This window comes from Bufo bufo, chromosome 1 (assembly GCF_905171765.1).
Source record: "Bufo bufo chromosome 1, aBufBuf1.1, whole genome shotgun sequence".
NCBI lineage: Eukaryota > Metazoa > Chordata > Amphibia > Anura > Bufonidae > Bufo > Bufo bufo.
The window spans coordinates 289,133,231-289,154,300 of record NC_053389.1 but is presented as its reverse complement, the minus strand read 5'-3'; the positions used below and the strand labels follow the sequence as shown (position 1 = coordinate 289,154,300).

The window sequence follows — 21,070 nt, the reverse complement described above, 5'->3', positions numbered from 1 at the left end:
GGGGCTTAGTGGGCCACTGGGAGCTTAACGGTGCAACAGGGACAGAGTGTGACATGGGGGGGGTTCTGGGGGGGTAGACAGAAATGCCAAATCCGCCAATGCCCATCACTGACACTTACAGCATATTTGAAGGGGGTTTTCGAGAGTTATTTTTTTTTACTGATGGCCTATCCTCTGAATAGGTCATTAGTATCTGATTGGTGGGGGTCCAACATCCAGGATCCCTGCCGATCAGCTGTTTGAGAGGGCAGCGGCGCTCACCACGGCTCACCAAGCACAGGGCAGTACATTGGTATCGCAGATCAGCCCCATTCACTTCAATGGAGCTGACCTGTGCCTAGGCCACATGACCGATGACGTCACCGGCCTATGGAAAAGCTGTGAGACGGCCACGGCGCTACTGTGAGCGCAGATGCCTTCTCAAACAGCTAATTGGTGGGGATCCCGACAGTCAGACCCCCACAGATAAGATACTGATGAGCAATCCAGAGGACAGGTCATCAGTATATAAATCTTGTTAAACCTCTAACGCTGTACCACCTCACCTGACACAGGCTGCCACATCCAGGGGAGGAATGTATGGAAAGGTGGCCCTGTACGTGCACTATGGGGACACGTAAGTCACCACTCCGTTCATTCCCAGCCTCGATGAGTGGCCGGCAGCGGGTGAGGCAGGACAGGGTGTCTATGTTACAATCATTTTTCACTGCTTACTGTAAGTGAGGCCTTTTCTTTCTCAAAGGATTTCTGCAGCTCTGTGACCAAAAAAACTCAACGTTATTCCTATTCAAAAACCAAGACAAATATAAAACACAACATAAAAGGCTAGTAAATACATATGTACTATTATTTTTCATTCTATGTGTCTCTCAATCAAAGTTGGAGGTGATTGCTAGATAGATATACTTGGGAGTGAATGAGACTAGTTATAACTCTGATCCCAGATGATTAAAGGGAACCTGTCAACTCCGTTCTAATGCCCTCTTTTGAGTCCCTATTACTGTGGATATGGAGAAACCTGTCAATCAGCAGGTGGAGGGCAAGGGAAGCATGCATATGACTAATACATCATACTACCAGCTGGCAGCATGCTACAAAGTTTAAGGCTACATGCACAATGTGCAGGTTTTCGTGTTTCTGCACCAAAATCCGCATGCGTCACTTGTGGATTTTAACGCAGCTTTGACCCAGATCTCACCCTTTGCATTGCAAAGGGTAAAATCTGCACTGAGAATCCACACAAACAATTGACATGCTGCGGATTTCTAAATTCACATCACAGTTCAATTTCCAAGCTGAAAATTTCCGCACTGTGTACGTGAGATTTCGAAAGTCCCATACACATACGGTGGTTAGCCAGTCCTGCAGACATTGCTAGGCTCGGCTGACTTTGCTCTTACGGGAGGGCTTAATGGTCAGTGTAACAGAGAAAAGCATACTTCTGCATCGTCATGTATTACAGCACCTAACAGCAGCATGTATAGACAAACAATGGGCGTTTTGGGCACTGACAATTATTGCTGTAGGCGACACATGGACAGCAGCTCTAGGTATTCATGCCTAACTGCTGTGACACACGGCTTCACTTCAACCTGACATTTGGCTTTCAGTCTGTTAAAAATATGTCTAATAGTCTGAAAAAAATACAATATTTTGCCTCACCTGCAATTTTCACATCCATTTCAGCTTTCATCTCTGTGGCCTTTTCAGAAAGTCGCCGCTCTGTCTCTGCTTCTGCATCTCTCTTTGCCTGTAACACCAAAGATTCCTCAATGTTTGTCACGGAAAGTTGAAATGCAGTCAATTTCTGTTTTTATGCAAAAAATTATGTTCAGCTCGCAGAGCATTGCCTAGACATACAGTTCTATCCAGTGTAGGTAATGCTCTGTGAGCTAAATACATCATCATCTGCTGCACAAATCCCTCTGCTGGTTTACTACAATATATCAGTCTGGAGTCCAGGCTGTTCAGCTCGCAGAGCATTGCCTAGACAATACAGTTCTATCCAGTGTAGGTAATGCTCTGCGAGCTAAATACATCAGCATCTGCAGCACAAATCCCTCTGCTGGTTTACTACAATGTATCAGTCTGGAGTCCAGGCTGTTCAGCTCGCAGAGCATTGCCTAGACAATACAGTTGTATCCAGTGTAGGTAATGCTCTGCGAGCTAAATACATCAGCATCTGCAGCACAAATCCTTCTACTGGTTTACTACAATGTATCAGTCTGGAGTCCAGGCTGCTCAGCCCACAGAGCAATGACTAGACAATACAGTTGTATCCAGTGTAGGTAATGCTCTGCGAGCTAAATACATCAGCATCTGCAGCACAAATCCCTCTGCTGGTTTACTACAATGAACCAGTCTGGAGTCCAGGCTGTTCAGCTCGCAGAGCATTGCCTAGACAATACAGTTATATCCAGTGTAGGTAATGCTCTGCGAGCTAAATACATCAGCATCTGCAGCACAAATCCCTCTGCTGGTTTACTACAATGTATCAGTCTGGAGTCCAAGCTGTTCAGCTCGCAGAGCATTGCATAGACATACAGTTCTATCCAGTGTAGGTAATGCTCTGCGAGCTAAATACATCAGCATCTGCTGTACAAATCCCTCTGCTGGTTTACTACAATGTATCAGTCTAGAGTCCAAGCTGTTCAGCTCGCAGAGCATTACCTAGACAATACAGGTGTAACCACTTCCGACAGACGTGAATAGATCTGTGTTCATGCATGCATTCTCCATGCAATTTACACAGGGGACCCCACTTCTTGGGATGGTGGGGGTCCAAGTGATCATATGTTATCACCTATCTTGTAGATGGATTATAAATCTTGGTTATGGGAAAATCCCTTTAAGTTCTCCCAACAGGTCACGTGTTCGGTATTTTCTCAAGCCATGACCTCTGCAGCGAGTGACTGCCAGCAGTGGTCATATATCTATCTCAAGAGGGAGCAGAAAGTACAGAATGCATTGGAACGGGAGTGGTAGGGGATCAGGGAGGTATTATTTCTTTTATTTTTTATCCAAATAAATAAATCACTGGACAACCCCTTTAAGGACTGGAGATGTGGTACAATTTTCTAGATGACAGGAGAATTTAATACTTAAAGGGAGTCTGTCACCACATTTCAGCATATTAGACCGATCAAATAGGGTTATATGATCCACCCAGAACTTAAAAACGGTCGAAAATGAACCGTTTTTAAGTAGGTATCGCGATGCCCTTCCAGGAGCGGGCATTGCATTGCGCATGCGCCCGCTACGATTTGGATCGCACAGCCGCAGTGGAAAAGGACAGGGGAGGGGAGTAAACGGGCGGGCAGAGGCGCACGGAGGGCGGGGTTATGAGCCGTTGAGGAGGTGCTGCCTGGGGCTCCGAGGATTGAGAGACCGCCCTGGGCACTTGAGAGGGCTCATTAACATAACCTTCTAAGTTCATTTTCGGCTAAAAGAAAAGTCTGTTTTCTACAACAAAGGTACTGTTTTTAAGTTCTGGGTGGATCATATAACCCTATTTGATCGGTCTAATATGCTGAAATGTGGTGACAGACTCCCTTTAAGGGTATTTTCACACTTGCAGAGGATTCCGGTAGGCAGTTCCGTCGCCGGAACTGCCTGCCGGATCCGTCAAAAGGTATGCAAACTGATGGCATTTGTCAGACGGATCAGGATCCTGATCCGTATGACAAATGCATTGAACTGCCGGATCCGTCTCTCCGGTGTCATCCGGAAAAACGGATCCGGCATTTATTTTTTTTACATTTTTTTGCAGTCTGAGCATGCGCAGATCGCAATGCCGGATCAGTTTTGCCTGAACACTCGGGGCCGGATGCGGCATTAATACATTTCAATGGCAAGTATTCCGGAGTTTTGGACGGAACATGTTGTGGTATTATCTCTCTCTGTCCTGAAAAGTCAAAAAGACTGAACTGAAGACATCCTGAACGGATTGCTCTCCATTCAGAATGCATAGGGATAAAACTGATCAGTTCTTTTCCGGTATAGGGCCCCTGTGACGGAACTCAATGCCGGAAAAGAATAACGCCAGTGTGAAAGTACCCTAATAGGAAATTTTACTGAAGGCTAAATGCTTTGAAGTCAAGACCTACAGGAAACACGTGTAACAAGCCTCTAGGAAAACTTTAGAGCAGGGATGGCCAACCTGCGGCTCTCCAGCTGTTGCAAAACTACAACTCCCAGCATGCCCAGACTGCCTACAGCTATCAGCCTACAGCAGGGCATGGTGGGAATCGTAGTTACACAACAGCTGGAAAGCCGCAGGTTGGCCATCCCTGCTTAAGAGTATTCCACTCCAGAAATACTTACAGGGGCTGCCTTATAATGAAAGGGCATATGGACTACACAGGGAAGGATCCTTCAACCCTAGCGAATAGCAGAGAACTACCAACAATGGCAGACGTGGACATCCATGTATTACGTAGACGTCCATGCAGTTAAATGGCCAACATCTCATATTACATTTCTTCTGTAGCAAAATGAATGATTGGCCATCGTCTTCAAAGCCAGGCAATTAGGGATGATCCCCACGCTTGCTTTAATATGTGCAACTAACCTGTTCTTTCACCTCACATTCCAGCTCTTCCAACTTGAGGCTGTTGGCCTTTTCCAGAGCAACCTTCTCCTCCTGGAATCTCTGAAGGAGGTTTTGAATTTCCTGCTCATTGTCCTTGATCTTTTGGGTCCCATTATCTATATATTTGGTGGAGAAAAGAAGAGAGACCATGATAGAACCAACAGACTATACATTGGACATGCAAACCTATTCAACCACGGCAAAATCATTTGCTGAACATGGAACCCACAATGTTTACATGCAGGTCAACTATCTATTGGTGACCCATGTCGGACCAACATCAGCTTTGATCAGAGTCTCTCCAGGGCGGCCTGATTTATATGCCTAGATATTTCTAATCAGTCACCACTCTGCACGTACATGTGAAAAAGGGTTAAATAATAGCATTGGGTTTCTTTTACCATCTCCTGTCACTTGTACAAGAATGGATTGCACAGAACTTTCTCACCATTTACGTCATTCAGCTCTTGCTCGTTCTTTGCCTTGTGACGTCTCTAAAATGAGAAAAAAGACTGACTTACAACAGGTCATTACATTGAGCTCCATTCATGTGATGTGGAGAATCTAGAGGCCACCACCACACGCTATATGTAACTTGAACTAAGCCAGATATCAGAACATCAATGGACCTTAAAGAGCACTGGTCACCTGACACGATGATAGAACATTTTTTTGTATATAATCCCATATTATTTTCTTGAATGTTTTTACTCAGTTTTTTCTAATATTGAGAGAGCTCCATTAATTCCAGTAGAGGTAAAGGCACCCACAAGTGTTAGAATTCAGTTTTTTTAGGTGTGCCTAAAACCCTGGCAGCAAAATGGTTAAATATGTTTCTCAGCGTATTATTATTCACTTCCTTAAGTAATTGGAGCAGACACATAAGCTGATAGTGTGCCTGAACTCGCAATAGCTGATCTCATTTCTGTAGCAGACCACGGCACTGTGATGACGCCGTCCTCCAGGGGTGAAACAGGATACAGAAGTACCACATCCTGTTCACTGAGCACTGGGCTGTTATAGATGGTTCTTGCCTTCTTTTCAGTTTTTCAGGCCCAGCTCAACAGATAAACCAGTATAGTATAGTATAGCTGTCAAACCTCAGTGTTGGGCCACTTTCACACGGTCAGTATTTGGTCATTACTTTGCATCAGTACTTCTAAGCCAAAGCCAGGAATGGTACCTACAGAGGAAAAGTACAGTGTAAAGATTTGCTCCTCTCCCATGTTTGGACCCACTCACGGCTTTGGCGTTCGAATAGTAATGCAAAACTACTCAACTACTCCATCGTGAAAGTGGCCTTACAATAGTTTGAATATCCCCTATAAACATGTTATTGGGGGGGGGGGGAATCAGTATTTGATCGGCAGGGGTCCAACACCCCACAGATCAGCTGTTCCGAAGTTGCTTCGGCACTGGGAATACAGCAGTGCTGAAGTAACCAACTCCAACCGCTACACAGCTGATCGGCAGTGTGAGAGGTGTCAGATCCCTGCCAATCAGATACCGATTGCCTATCCTGGGGATAGGCCATCTATAGTCAAATCCTGGAAAACCCAGATACACAAGTCGCCCCTATAGTTGTAGTCTGGATGCTAAAATGCAGCTTTATTATGGCTGCGTACAACCAGCCTATTAGCTACAAGCTTTGATATGGACAGAAGTCGTCAGAGAACTGGAAAGGAGACTTGGCCCAAAAGCTTTAATTAATAGGCAGCCCCTTGAACCAACAAGTATGATTTTGAATTAGAGCCAGATACTTATAGAATAGAAGGAAATGATGCTCCTTATATAGTACCTGACCCCATCCTACAGACACAAAGTCCTGTCTGGGACTATAGAAACAGATGGCAGTTGAGTTAAATAAAACATTTTCAATACCATAAGGGTCTATTCACACGTCCGCAATTTCGTTCCGCATTTTGCGGAACGGAATTGCGGACCTATTCATTTCTATGGGGCAGCACAATACGCTGCCCGGATCCGGAATTGCGGATCCACACTTCCGGGTCCGCAATTCCGTTCCCGAAAAAAATAGAACATGTTCTATTCTTGTCCGCAATTGCGGACAAGAATAGGCATTTTTTTATTAAGTCCCGGCGATGTGCGGTCCGCAAAATGCGGAACGCACATCGCCGATGTCCGTGTTTTGCGGATCCACGGATCCGTGGATCCTCAAAACACACACGGACGTGGGAATGGACCCTTAGGTAGAGATTCAGCCACAATGACATGGGTGCTTGACCACCACTCCATGGTTGTGCAGTGAGGGGGAATGAAGGGCTCACAAACTCCATTCCAGCAAACAGTGAAACCCCAGTGATCAGATATTTATCACCTAATAGGTGATGTGTCCATTGGGGCACAACCCCTTTAAAGGAGTAAATTCACCGTTAAATCAGGCACAATGTCTTGTAGAACTAGCTTAGGCTACTTTCACACTGGCGTTTTTGGCTTTCCGTTTGTGAGATCCGTTCAGGGCTCTCACAAGTGGTCCAAAACGCATCAGTTTTTCCCCAATGCATTCTGAATGGAAAAGGATCCGCTCAGAATGCGTCAGTTTGCCTCCGTTCAGTCTCCATTCCGCTCTGGAGGCGGACACCAAACTTTAACCTTTTCAGCCCTGCAAGAAATTTAGCGATGAGGGGCTTTTTGCAATGGGACCTGACGTCAGGATGTAACATTAAAATGGTTTTATGAGATTTTAATATTGATGACCTATCCTCCAGATAGGTCATCAATATCTGATCGGTCCGACACCCCCGCCGATCAGCTGGTTGAGAAGGCAACGGCTCCTTCCTGTTTGAGAAGGAGTGAGCGCAGCGACCTTCTCTCTGCTCACCAAGCACAGCACCGTACATTGTATAGCAGCTATGTTTGGTATCGAGCTCAGCCCCATTCATGTCAATGGGGCCGAGCTGCGTCTAGGCCATGTGACCGATGAACGTGTCGTCACTGGACTAGGGAAACCAGCGAGAAGGCTATAGAGCTAATGCAAGCGTCACTGCTTTCTCAAATAGCTGTTCGGTGGGGGTCCGGGGTGTCGGAGCCCCACCGATCAGTATTAAAATCACAGAAAACCCCCTTTAAACCATTAGTGTATTGTTGGCCGAAACTGCCGGCTGACAATTTATTGTGTGTGGGGAGCTACCGACATCCTCTATCAGGGGAGAAAAGGGTCGGCAAAAATAATACTTTAGCCTCATCCTTTTGTTCTCCTGTGAGATAAGCCGCCGCCATAAGTGTCTGGCAGCAGCCTTCTTCCCTTTGCCCATTAAATACACATACAAGTTCATCTGAGCCCAAAGTGTATGCATATGAGAGAGTTGTGAGGGAGTTACCTTTAGGCTCCCAAGCTGCCACTCAGGAGTTACAATGATGTCCAAAAAAGCTTTTTGATTTCTGTATTGTAATCAGTTTCAGGTGCCATGGAGGAGGAGCCACTCCTTGAAAGAGTCATGCTGGGCGGTTCCCCTCTTGGCTTGATTGGCGGCTTTCTGTACAGGAACGTCATCACAAGCTGCCTCCAGCAGAATCCGGCATATGACTCTTCCAAGGAATGGCTCCTCCCTCATGACTCCTAAATTGGGTTACAAAACAGCATTCAGACGGCTTTTTTTCAGACTTCTGCCGAATGGCAGTTTGGGAGCCTAAATCCTGATGATAGTTTCCCTTTAAGGTTGCAATCTAGTCTTCCATTACTTTTTCTACACCTCCCGCCCAGGATCACGGTAGACCTCTGGGCTCACTAGGTCAGGTGACAGATTTCCTTTCTGATCTCACAGATTACCACAGTTTATAGTGCAATAGAAGTCTGTTCCCAGCAGGAGGTGCACATAAGACACAGCATAAAAGTTATGTCTGTCATCAATGTATACCCTACTACGCCTTTCATTACACAGTGCACATAAAATACAAATGTGACATAACCCAGCAATCACATGGGGTCAAGGTCACCCTGTAAATGGCCATCCCCACATCATCTAGGTTCTATCCATCATACAACAATCTGTAAGGTCTGGAGTAGTAGTTGCAAAACTGGAGCTAGAGGACACGCAACATTACCTGCAGGGCCACCTTTCCCCAATAGGCACATGAATATGGGTAGCTCTGCTCAAGGGCGGACAGGGAACTTAAAGTGGCCCTGGGAAAAAAATAATTAAATGGCCTCATGTGTTTAAGCGGGTCCAAATTGACAGAATGCAGGTCCAATATAAGTAGGCAGGGCCTATAATACTGTAGTGCAGCATAAAATACTGCCTTCCCCACTACAGCATTCAACTCTACCATCATCCCTAAAGGGAACCCGTCATCAACTTTAAGCTTATCTCACTGAGGGCAGCATAAAATAGTGACAGAAATGTTGATTTCAGCGGTGTGTCACTCATGAGCTAAAAGTAAGTGGTTGCCGAGAACCAGCATAATAATCATTGCAGCCCAGGCCTGGAAAAGAGTCAAATCTACCTGAGAAGAGTCATGGTTATTCATAATCTCCTGCTCTCCCGCCCACCTGCTGATGATTGGCTGTTCTCTACTAGAGAGAAAGAGAAAAAACTGGGTAGAAGACTGTCAGTCATCAGCAGGTGGGCAGGGAGAACAGGAATTTACAAATATCCGTGACTCTTCTCAGGTGGCCGTGACTCTTTTCCAGGCCTAGTCAGCAATAATTGTGATGTTGGTTCTCGGCAACCACTTACTTTTAACTTATAAATGACAGACCGCTGAAATCAACTCACCTGTCTCCACTTTATTCTACAGTTAGTATGGGCAGCACAAAGTTGATCACAGTTTCTCTCCATGAAAACATATTTATGACTCATCCTCTGCATAGGTCATCAGTATCAGATCTGCAGGAGTGCGAAACCTGTGATCCTCACCAATCAACTGTTAGAAGAGACCTTGAGCACCGCACCCTATTCCTGGGCCAGTGAGATCACTGTACATCGGTCACATGGCCTAGTTGCATCCTAGCCCCATTAAAGTCAAAGTAACAGAGCTGCAGAACCAAGCACTGCCACAATACGATGTATGCTCTGTCCTTAGAAGGCTGACGGGAGCCTGCATCGCAGTGGCTCCCTGAAACAGCTGATTGGCAGGGGTGCAGAGACTTGGACCCCCACTGATGTGATCATGATGACCTATCCTGAGGATAAGTCATCATTATCTTTTCCAGGATAAGCCCTAAAAAACGAACTTTTATTAATATGCTAATGAGCCTCTAGGTGCTATGGGGCGTCTTTTCAGCACCTAGAGGCTCGGTCTACTCACATTGTATGCCGCCCCGCTCGTCCGTTAAGCCCGCCCATCTCCTCTTGAATGCCATCCTCCATCTGAGCCAGCGGACGAATTCTCGCGCCTGCGCCGTGCGCGTCTGTATTCGGCGTAGGCACAGTGAATGCCTGCACAGACATCTCGGTCATCGGCGCAGGCGCAGTGGAGATGTCTGTGCAGGGAGCGGTCAGACATTCACTGCACCTGCGCCGAATACAGACGCGCACGGCGCAGGCGCGAGAATTCGTCCGCTGGCTCAGATGGAGGATGGCATTCAAGAGGAGATGGGCGGGCCTAACGGACGAGCGGGGCGGCATACAATGTGAGTAGACCGAGCCTCTAGGTGCTGAAAAGACGCCCCCATAGCACCTAGAGGCTCATTAGCATATTAATAAAAGTTCGTTTTTTTGTGAAACGGATCCACACACAGGTCTGAGAATAGCATTGTTAGGTAGATCAGACACTAGCAGATCGCTAGTGTCTGAGAGCTAATTAGGTCAAAATGAGGTGGTAGAAACCCTTTAAGACAGCAATACAGTTGAATGCAGGACGGCACTTTATTCTGCAAGGCAGGTGCATAAGTAGCAGACGCTCCTAGCATTAATCAGTGCCGAGAGCATCAGATTGCTATGTACCCGACTGAGGAGGACTTGGGCAGCCACCTAGGCATCGACCCAAGTCCTGTAGGGTCTATGGCCAGTCCGCACCTGGTCCTGCTTGAAGCACACAGGCTAGGTGATCACAGACCGCTTCTCCGGGTAATGGATATCACAAAGTCTGACAAAGAATGGAATACATGAATACCTGCTGTGACTACTAAGGGGGGACTGTTAACACTGGTGGGGGGACACTGTAGTAAATACTATAAGGACAACAGTAAGGGGATGATGGACAATGTCCAATAGTAAACCCTGCTTCCTAACAGTCCAGTTTTTCATGGCACTATCCCATGAAATGGGTTATAGTGTGGGCAGTGCTTGTGCATAAAAAGGACACACCCAAGTTGTTTCACGCTCATTTCCAGGCAGACCAGGGGAGGGACTTAAAACTGTCACATGAATGGGGATAAAAATGTAGGTACTTATGGCAATCCTGTTGTGGTTATAGTTCAATAGGATCTTGATTACCCAGTGCAATCCAATACAAACAGCTAGTATCTGACGTCTGTGTGGACAGCTCCTCTACCAGGAGTTGTCCAGTTCCACTGTTTCATGGAACTTTCTTACATACTTTGCCCGTAATTTGCTTGGAATGCTCAAGATATCTGATTCATATCAGTATACGGAAACATTGCGGTTTACATTCAAAGTTCGAATACCTACATCAGGGTTTCCAAACCTTTTTAGTATTGGAGAACCCCTGGGGAAAAAAAAAAGCTAAAAACAAGTAATACACAAGACAAAGCAAAATGAATTCAGATCAAGACATCAGACCGCACAATTCAAAATTAATTCAGACCCCATACCTCAAATCACACCCCAGACCAGACCTCTAACTTTCACACTTGCGTTAAACTTTTCCGGTATTGAGTTCCGTCCTAGGGGCTCAATACCGGAAAAAAACTGATCAGTTTTATCCTAATGCATTCTGAATGGAGAGCAATCCGTTCATTATGCATCAGGATGTCTTCAGTTCATTCACTGTACGTTTTTTGGATGTAGAAAGTACCGCAGCACGCGCAGACCTTTAAAAATGGGAAAAGTAATAAGTACCAGATCCGTTTTTCTGGATGACACCGGAAAAACGGATCCGGTATTGCAATGCATTTGTCAGACTGATCAGGATCCTGATCAGTCTGCAAATGACATGTGTTTGCATACAGTTTTGCCGGAATCAAACAACGCAAGTGTGAAAGTACCCATAATTATCAGCTCTAAGATCAGAAATGAAAACTTGCCACTTTGTGCCCCTCACTGCTCTTGTTTCAGAGACCTGTACACGGTGCCAAGATGTTGTATGCTGCTTAGCATCAGGACCTTGTATGTACCATGTGCTCAATGTCCTGATGCTGGCCGTACTGGACACTGAAGGACCTGAGGCAGCAGGAGGGTCTATGTATTGTGTACAAACAGTGCATGAAACCCCTGTTAATGTCCCATGCAAATGCAGGGTTCCATGAAACCGCCGATTGACAAATATTCACCAAACAAACGTTCTACTTCTTGCTTCAATGTATCCATGGTGTCTACCTTATTTTATGAGCTGGACTTTGCCGCAATACAGCCCGGACTTAGCAGCAATACGAATTTCAGAAGTCCACATGTAACCCTACAGTGAACATACCAGCAATCAAGGCCTCATGCACACATCTGTATTATGGCTACATACAACATCTGAGATGGTCAGCATGGCAAGATGGCACCCACGGTAGTCGGCTTATATTGTGTCCTCAAGTCTTTCATTCCATGGCATGTTCCATCAGAAGTCTCATAATATGGGCATATTCGTTGTAGGGAATACCTACATGGAAAGTGGGTGGAAGCCTGTGGTTCCCGTTTGCAGGGAGTCCCTATTATCTCAGGAACTAAACCCTACCTATTTATAGCATAAACCGTGACATGTTTCAGATGGAAATATCATTTTACTGAGGCTAAACTGTGTTCAAGACTCAACCAGCCAGGATCCTACACCGTACTGATGGGTGCCAAAGCCTCCAAAACGACTTGGCCATTTTCCGTTGATCAAAGTCTTGTTCTAAAGTCAGACTTTGATTCATAGAAAGCCACTTCCAGAAGGGGGCCCTGGCGAGACGGTTCTCTTTTTTTTTTGAGATATCTCTTTGCATATTATTTTCTCAAACACAACTGGTCGGAGCCAGTAACCTCCTAAACTGTGGCTCTCAGGAATGTTACAATATAATAATGTGGCCCTCAAACCGCAATATGTATTAACCACCTCCGGACCGCCTAACGCAGGATTGCGTTCCGGAGGTGGCAGCGCTGCGCAGAGTCACGCATATACGCGTCATCTCGCGAGACGCGAGATTTCGCTCAAAGCCGGCCCGCGCATGCGCATCGCGGGCCGGCAAAATTAAAATAAGTATTTCGTCACCAGCCTGCCAGCAACGATCATTGGCTGGCAGGCTGGCGATTTTCAAAAAATCCAATCCAAAGTCATATAACAGATCATATTAGTAAATATGATCTGTTATATGGCTTGTCTGCTCCTGTGCTGGTCCTTTTCGTCGGTTGGATCCAGCACAGGAGCAGACTGAACTGTGAGTACACCAACACTACACCTTAGCCCCAGATCACCCACCTGCACCCCAATTAACCCTTTGATCACCCCTTTGATCGCCCCTGTCAATCACTAGTGAAAGGAAAAAAAGTGATCAGTGTAAACTGTCACTTTTTTTTTTTTTACTGGTATTGGCTGTTAGGTTTTAGGGATAGTTTAGGCCCCTTGGTTAGGTAGTTAGCGTCAGTTAGCGCCCAGCCCACCGCACCGCAGTCACTTTTATTCGCTGTTTAGCGTATCGCTAATCAGCATTTGTACTTTTATAGTATCTGTAAGTGATCAAAACTGATCACGGTCAGATCTATAATAGTATTAGTGTCACCTTAGCTCGCCCTCCACCCAAAACGCAGTGTTTGCCCGATCAGGCCTGATCGGTCGCCCACACGTGCGTTCACCCACGCCCGCCCCACCGCAGTGACAAAAAATATATATTTTTTGATCACTGCACATTCATTTTACACGCACTGCGGCGATAAAAAAATCAGTTTTGATATTTTTTATCAACCGCAGCGGCCTCCGGTACTTCGCTAGCCTCCCCTTTGTAAGACAGGCTTGCTTTTTTTCTTGGGTAGTCTCAGGGAATACCCCTAAATTTAGTAGTCCAAAATGTCAAACACGGGGTATTCTTCTGAAGAGGCCTACAGGATTCTGACCCAGTCGGATGAGGAGTGGGAACCCTCATCTGACGAATCTAGCGGGTCAGAATATGAACCTGTGGAAAGCAGTGGCTCTCTGACCCAAAGTTCGGACGAGGAGGTGGAGGTCCCTGGCAGCACCAGGCGTACCCGGCCCCGTGTCGCTAGACCACAGGTTACGCAGGATCCGCTTCAAGAGCAGCAGAGTGGGGCTGTCGCTGCCGGATCACGTGGTGAGGCATACACCAGCAGCGCAGCCCTTCCTGGACCTAGTACCAGCACTGCCGTACAACATGGTGAAGTAGCGAGCACCAGAAGGGCAGTTGAAGCTGGTACGGTGGCACGTGCAATAGTTACCCCGTCGCAGCCACCGCAAAGACGGGCCCGTAGAGCCCCTAGAGTCCCTGAGGTGCTGGCAAATCCTGATTGGCAGTCACCAACTTCAGCCGCACCAGTAGTTCCCCCTTTCACCGCCCAGTCTGGAGTTCGGGTTGAGACGGCTCAAATCGGTTCGGCCCTGGGATTTTTTGAGCTGTTCTTGACTGCGGAGCTCTTGGACTTAGTCGTGGCAGAGACCAACCAGTATGCCACACAATTTATAACCGCTAACCCGGGAAGCTATTATGCCCAGCCTTTCCGGTGGAAACCAGTCCAAGTTTCCGAACTTAAAATTTTTTTGGGCCTTCTCCTCAACATGGGCCTGACAAAAAAGCATGAATTGCGGTCATATTGGTCAACACACCCAATTCATCACATGCCCATGTTCTCTGCTGCTATGTCCAGGACACGATTTGAGACCATCCTACGTTTTCTGCATTTTAGCGACAATACCACCTCCCGTCCCAGAGGCCACCCTGCTTTTGACCGGCTCCACAAAATTCGGCCCCTCATAGACCATTTCAACCTGAAATTTGCAGATTTGTATACCCCTGAGCAAAACATCTGCGTAGACGAGTCCCTAATACATTTTACCGGGCGCCTTGGCTTCAAACAATACATCCCAAGCAAGCGTGCCCGGTATGGGGTCAAATTGTATAAGCTCTGTGAAAGGGCCACAGGCTATACCCACAAATTTCGGATCTATGAGGGAAAAGATCAGACCCTGGAGCCGGTCGGTTGCCCTGACTACCTGGGGAGCAGTGGGAAGACAGTCTGGGACTTGGTGTCACCCTTATTCGGCAAGGGGTACCATCTTTATGTGGACAATTTCTACACAAGTGTGGCCCTCTTTAGGCATTTGTTTCTAGAACGGATTTGCGCCTGTGGCACCGCGCGAACTAGTCGCGTGGGCTTCCCCCAACGGCTTGTAACCACCCGTCTTGCAAGGGGGCAGAGGGCTGCCTTGTGTAACGAAGAACTGCTCGCGGTGAAATGGAGAGACAAGCGTGACGTTTACATGCTCTCCTCCATTCACGCAGACACGACAATCCAAATTGAGCGAGCAACCCGTGTCATTGAAAAGCCCCTCTGTGTCCACGACTATAATGCGCTCATGGGAGGGGTGGACTTCAATGACCAGATGTTGTCTCCGTATTTAGTTTCCCGCAGAACCAGACGCTGGTATAAGAAGGTGTCTGTATATTTAATTCAATTGGCGCTCTACAATAGTTTTGTTCTCTACAGTAAGGCTGGGAGAACAGGATCCTTCCTCAAATTCCAGGAAGAGATCATCGAGAACCTCCTTTACCCAGGAGGTTCCGTGGCCCCATCCACCAGTGTAGTTAGCCGTCTACACGAGCGACATTTCCCCAGTGTCGTTCCTGGTACCTCAACCCAACCGTCACCCTGAAAAAGATGTCGTGTCTGTAGCAGGAGTGGAATAAGGCGTGACACCCGCTATTTCTGTCCTGACTGTGCTGACCACCCTGCCCTATGCTATGGAGAGTGTTTCCGGAAGTACCACACACAGGTACACCTAGCATAGGGATCACATCTCACCAGGACAGGCACACAGGGCTATTAGGGCCCATTCACTCACAGCTGCTGCAAACCTCTCCTTTCACCTGGGATAAAGTGCATAACGTACTTCGCCACATCTTTGGGCGATTTGCGCTTTGCACATTGTCCCATGGGGAAGGAGAGGTTTGTTCTATAAAAGGTAAAAAAAACTAAACAAAAAAAAAAAATACCGGTAAGTAAAAAAGTTAAATGTTCAGTTAAAAAAGTTTAAAAAAAGTTTCTATGTTCTGTTCAACAGTTAATAAAATTATTGCTTTGCGGCCTGGTTTTTTCTTTTTTGTTTTGTTTTTTTTACCTTTCAGGTGGACCAACCGATCGACTAGCTGCAGCACTGATGTGCATTCGGACAGAAGCATTGCGCTGCTGTCAGATTACACGCAAGTCGGTGTATGCGGCGCTGCAAGACGAGATTTCTCCTCTGCAGTAAAAGATACGTTTGCCGAGGCATATGAGCTGAGGAGGTGGCGGTGTTCATATACTTTGGCAAACACTTTGTATATATAAAAAAAAAAATCCCGGCAATGATTTATTCATCCACATCGATTGATGTGAATGGAGAAATCTGGTTTGCCAGGGCATACGAGCTGAAGTGGGTATGGATGTTGGGCGGAGCTCCTATGTCCTGGCAGACGCCTTTCCCCTCCTTTTTCTTTTTTTGGCAGAGATTTTTTCATCCACATTGATCGATGCGAATGAAGAAATCTGTGCCGTTCATTTTTTTCTTTCAGCCCAGAGGCTGAACGGAAAAAAAAAATCTCATTACCCGTATGCTCAATATAAGGAGAATAGCAGAAACTCCTAATGCTGGGCATACATGTAATGATTGCGGAGACCCTCAAATGCCAGGGCAGTACAAACACCCCACAAATAACACCATTTTGGAAAAAAGACACCCCAAGGTATTCGCTGAGGGGCATATTGAGTCCATGAAAGATTGAAATTTTTGTCCCAAGTTAGCGGAAAGGGAGACTTTGTGAGAACAAAATCAAAAAAATCTATTTCCGCTAACTTGTGCCAAAATTTTTTTTTTCAATGAACTCGCCATGCCCCTCATTGAATACCTTGGGGTGTCTTCTTTCCAAAATGGGGTCACATGTTGGGTATTTATACTGCCCTGGCATTTTAGGGGCCCCAAAGCGTGAGAAGAAGTCTGGTATCCAAATGTCTAAAAATGCCCTCCTAAAAGGAATTTGGGCACCTTTGCCCACCTAGGCTGCAAAAAAGTGTCACACATGTGGTATCTCCGTATTCAGCAGAAGTTGGGGAATATGTTTTGGGGTGTCATTTTACATATACCCATGCTGGGTGAGATAAATATCTTGGTCAAATGCCAACTTTGTATAAAAAAAATGGGAAAAGTTGTCTTTTGCCAAGATATTTCTCTCACCCAGCATGGGTATATGTAAAATGACACCCCAAAACACATTCCCCACCTTCTCCTGAGTACGGAGATACCAGATGTGTGACACTTTTTTGCAGCCTAGGTGGGCAAAGGGGCCCACATTCCAAAGAGCACCTTTCGGATTTCACAGGTCATTTACCTACTTACCAGACATTAGGGCCCCTGGAAAATGCCAGGGCAGTATAACTACCCCACAAGTGACCCCATTTTGGAAAGAAGACACCCCAAGGTATTCCGTGAGGGGCATGGCAAGTTCCTAGAATTTTTTATTTTTTGTCACAAGTTAGTGGAAAATGATGATTTTTTTTTTTTTTTTTTTTCATACAAAGTCTCATATTCCACTAACTTGTGACAAAAAATAAAAATTTCCATGAACTCACTATGCCCATCAGCGAATACCTTGGGGTCTCTTCTTTCCAAAATGGGGTCACTTGTGGGGTAGTTATACTGCCCTGGCATTCTAGGGGCCCAAATGTGTGGTAAGGAGTTTGAAATCAAATTCTGAAAAAAATGACCTGTCAAATCCGAAAGGTGCTCTTTGGAATATGGGCCCCTTTGCCCACCTAGGCTGCAAAAAAGTGTCACACATCTGGTATCTCCGTACTCAGGAGAAGGTGGGGAATGTGTTTTGGGGTGTCATTTTACATATACCCATGCTGAGTGAGAGAAATATCTTGGCAAAAGACAACTTTTCCCATTTTTTTATACAAAGTTGGCATTTGACCAAGATATTTATCTCACCCAGCATGGGTATATGTAAAAAGACACCCCAAAACACATTCCTCAACTTCTCCTGAGTACGGGGATACCAGATGTGTGACACTTTTTTGCAGCCTAGGTGGGCAAAGGGGCCCACATTCCAAAGAGCACCTTTTGGATTTCATAGGTCATTTTTTACTGAATTTGATTTCAAACTCCTTACCACACATTTGGGCCCCTAGAATGCCAGGGCAGTATAACTACCCCACAAGTGACCCCATTTTGGAAAGAAGAGACCCCAAGGTATTCGCTGATGGGCATAGTGAGTTCATGGAAGTTTTTATTTTTTGTCACAAGTTAGTGGAATATGAGACTTTGTATGAAAAAAAAAAAAATAAATAAATCATCATTTTCCACTAACTTGTGACAAAAAATAAAAAATTCTAGGAACTCGCCATGCCCCTCACGGAATACCTTGGGGTGTCTTCTTTCCAAAATGGGGTCACTTGTGGGGTAGTTATACTGCCCTGGCATTCTAGGGGCCCAAATGTGTGGTAAGGAGTTTGAAATCAAATTCTGAAAAAAATGACCTGTCAAATCCGAAAGGTGCTCTTTGGAATATGGGCCCCTTTGCCCACCTAGGCTGCAAAAAAGTGTCACACATCTGGTATCTCCGTACTCAGGAGAAGGTGGGGAATGTGTTTTGGGGTGTCATTTTATATATACCCATGCTGGGTGAGATAAATATCTTGGTCAAATGCCAACTTTGTATAAAAAAATGGGAAAAGTTGTCTTTTGCCAAGATATTTCTCTCACCCAGCATGGGTATATATAAAATGAAACCCCAAAACACATTCCCCACCTTCTCCTGAGTACGGAGATACCAGATGTGTGACACTTTTTTGCAGCCTAGGTGGGCAAAGGGGCCCATATTCCAAAGAGCACCTTTCGGATTTGACAGGTCATTTTTTTCAGAATTTGATTTCAAACTCCTTACCACACATTTGGGCCCCTAGAATGCCAGGGCAGTATAACTACCCCACAAGTGACCCCATTTTGGAAAGAAGAGACCCCAAGGTATTTTGTGATGGGCATAGTGAGTTCATAGAAGTTTTTATTTTTTGTCACAAGTTAGTGGAATATGAGACTTTGTAAGAAAAAAAAAAAAAAAAAGAAAATCATCATTTTCCGCTAACTTGTGACAAAAAATAAAAAGTTCTATGAACTCACTATGCCCATCAGCGAATACCTTAGGGTGTGTACTTTCCGAAATGGGGTCATTTGTGGGGTGTTTGTACTGTCTGGCCATTGTAGAACCTCAGGAAACATGACAGGTGCTCAGAAAGTCAGAGCTGCTTCAAAAAGCGGAAATTCACATTTTTGTACCATAGTTTGTAAACGCTATAACTTTTACCCAAACCATTTTTTTTTTACCCAAACATTTTTTTTTTATCAAAGACATGTAGAACTATAAATTTAGAGCAAAATTTCTATATGGATCTCGTTTTTTTTGCAAAATTTTACAACTGAAAGTGAAAAATGTCATTTTTTTGCAAAAAAATCGTTAAATTTCGATTAATAACAAAAAAAGTTAAAATGTCAGCAGCAATGAAATACCACCAAATGAAAGCTCTATTAGTGAGAAGAAAAGGAGGTAAAATTCATTTGGGTGGTAAGTTGCATGACCGAGCAATAAACGGTGAAAGTAGTGTAGGTCAGAAGTGTAAAAAGTGGCCTGGTCTTTCAGGGTGTTTAAGCACTGGGGGCTGAAGTGGTTAAGGAGCAAGTCACCTTCTAGACCCCTGCCTTCTGCATTTGGCAAGAGATGGTAGTGAGGGGAGGCTCTTTAGGCCTTATTCACACAGTTAGGCCCCTTTCACACGGGCGAGTTTTCCACGCGGGTGCAATGCGTGAGTTGAACGCATTGCACCCGCACTGAATCCGGACCCATTCATTTCTATGGGGCTGTTCACATGAGCAGTGATTTTCACGCATCACTTGTGCGTTGCGTGAAAATCGCAGCAAGCTCTATTTTGTGCGTTTTTCACGCAACGCAGGCCCCATAGAAGTGAATGGGGTTGCGTGAAAATCGCAAGCAAGTGTGGAAGCGGTGCGATTTTCACTCATGATTGCTAGGAGACGATCGGGATGGGGACCCGTTCATTATTATTTCCCCTTATAACATGGTTATAAGGGAAAATAATAGCATTCTGAATACAGAATGCATAGTACAATAGGGCTGGAGGGGTTAAAAAATAATAAAAAATAATTTAACTCACCTTAATCCACTTGTTCGCGCAGCCGGCATCTCTTCTGTCTTCTGTGAGGAATAGGACCTTTGATTACGTCACTAGCGCTATTTTACTATGCATTCTGTATTCAGAATACTATTATTTTCCCTTATAACCATGTTATAAGGGGAAATAATACAATCTACACTACAACTAACCCAAACCTGAACTTCTGTGAAGAAGTTCGGGTCTGGGTACCACATTCAGTTATTTATCACGTGCGTGCAAAATGCATTGCACCCGCGCGATAAAAACTGAACGGAACGCAATCGCAGTCAAAACTGAATGCAATTGAGTACCTACTCGCGCGGGTTTGCTGCAACGCATCCGGACCTTATCCGGACACGCTCGTGTGAAAGAGGCCTTAGGGCTCATGCACACAAACATATATTTTTTCCGTTTCTGGTCCAGTTTTGTTTGTAGCCCGTATGCCGAACCACTCACTTCAATGCGGTAGCAAAAAAAAAATACGCAATTGTCTGTATGTCCACATGGACGTTCCCCAAAAATAGAACATCTCCTATTATTGTCCGCATTACGAACAAGGATAAGACTGTTCTATTAGGCGCTGGCCATTCCGTTCCACAAACTGCAGAATGCACGCGGCTGGTATCCGTGTTTTGCGGATCTGCAATTTGCAGTCGTGTGCATGAGCCCTGAGAATGTGAAATGATAATATGTTTAGGAATATTTCTCATCCAGGATAGCCGATAACCATCCTAGAGATCACTTTCTCCCTTTCACCTGTGAGACCATCACAAGAATGAGGACTGTAAGGGAGTCTCTCACGGATGACATCCATTCACCCTCACTCCAGCAGAGTTCTGTCACATTTGATCGAGGAGATATTTGTAATGTGGGTTTCAGATGGAAAACAGGAAAGCAGTGGGAAAAAAACAAAAACAAAAAAAAACATAGATGGATGACAGAGAATACACAAGGAATGTGTGAAGCTCAGCCAGGCAGGCCTCTGTGCGGGTGTAAA

General features: G+C 45.4%; 1 protein-coding gene across 1 annotated transcript in view; it reads right to left on the bottom strand.

The window, feature by feature from the left end:
* The window catches only part of CCDC69 (coiled-coil domain containing 69), a 50,027-nt gene that overhangs the window by 9,342 nt on the left and 19,615 nt on the right, over positions 1-21,070 (bottom strand). The window contains exons 2-5 of the mRNA XM_040440350.1: positions 5,040-5,085; positions 4,571-4,707; positions 1,663-1,750; positions 715-755 (exon numbers count right to left, since the gene is read on the bottom strand). Coding sequence (XP_040296284.1) covers positions 715-755; positions 1,663-1,750; positions 4,571-4,707; positions 5,040-5,085 — 312 coding nt within the window. The remainder of the gene's footprint in view (positions 1-714; positions 756-1,662; positions 1,751-4,570; positions 4,708-5,039; positions 5,086-21,070) is intronic.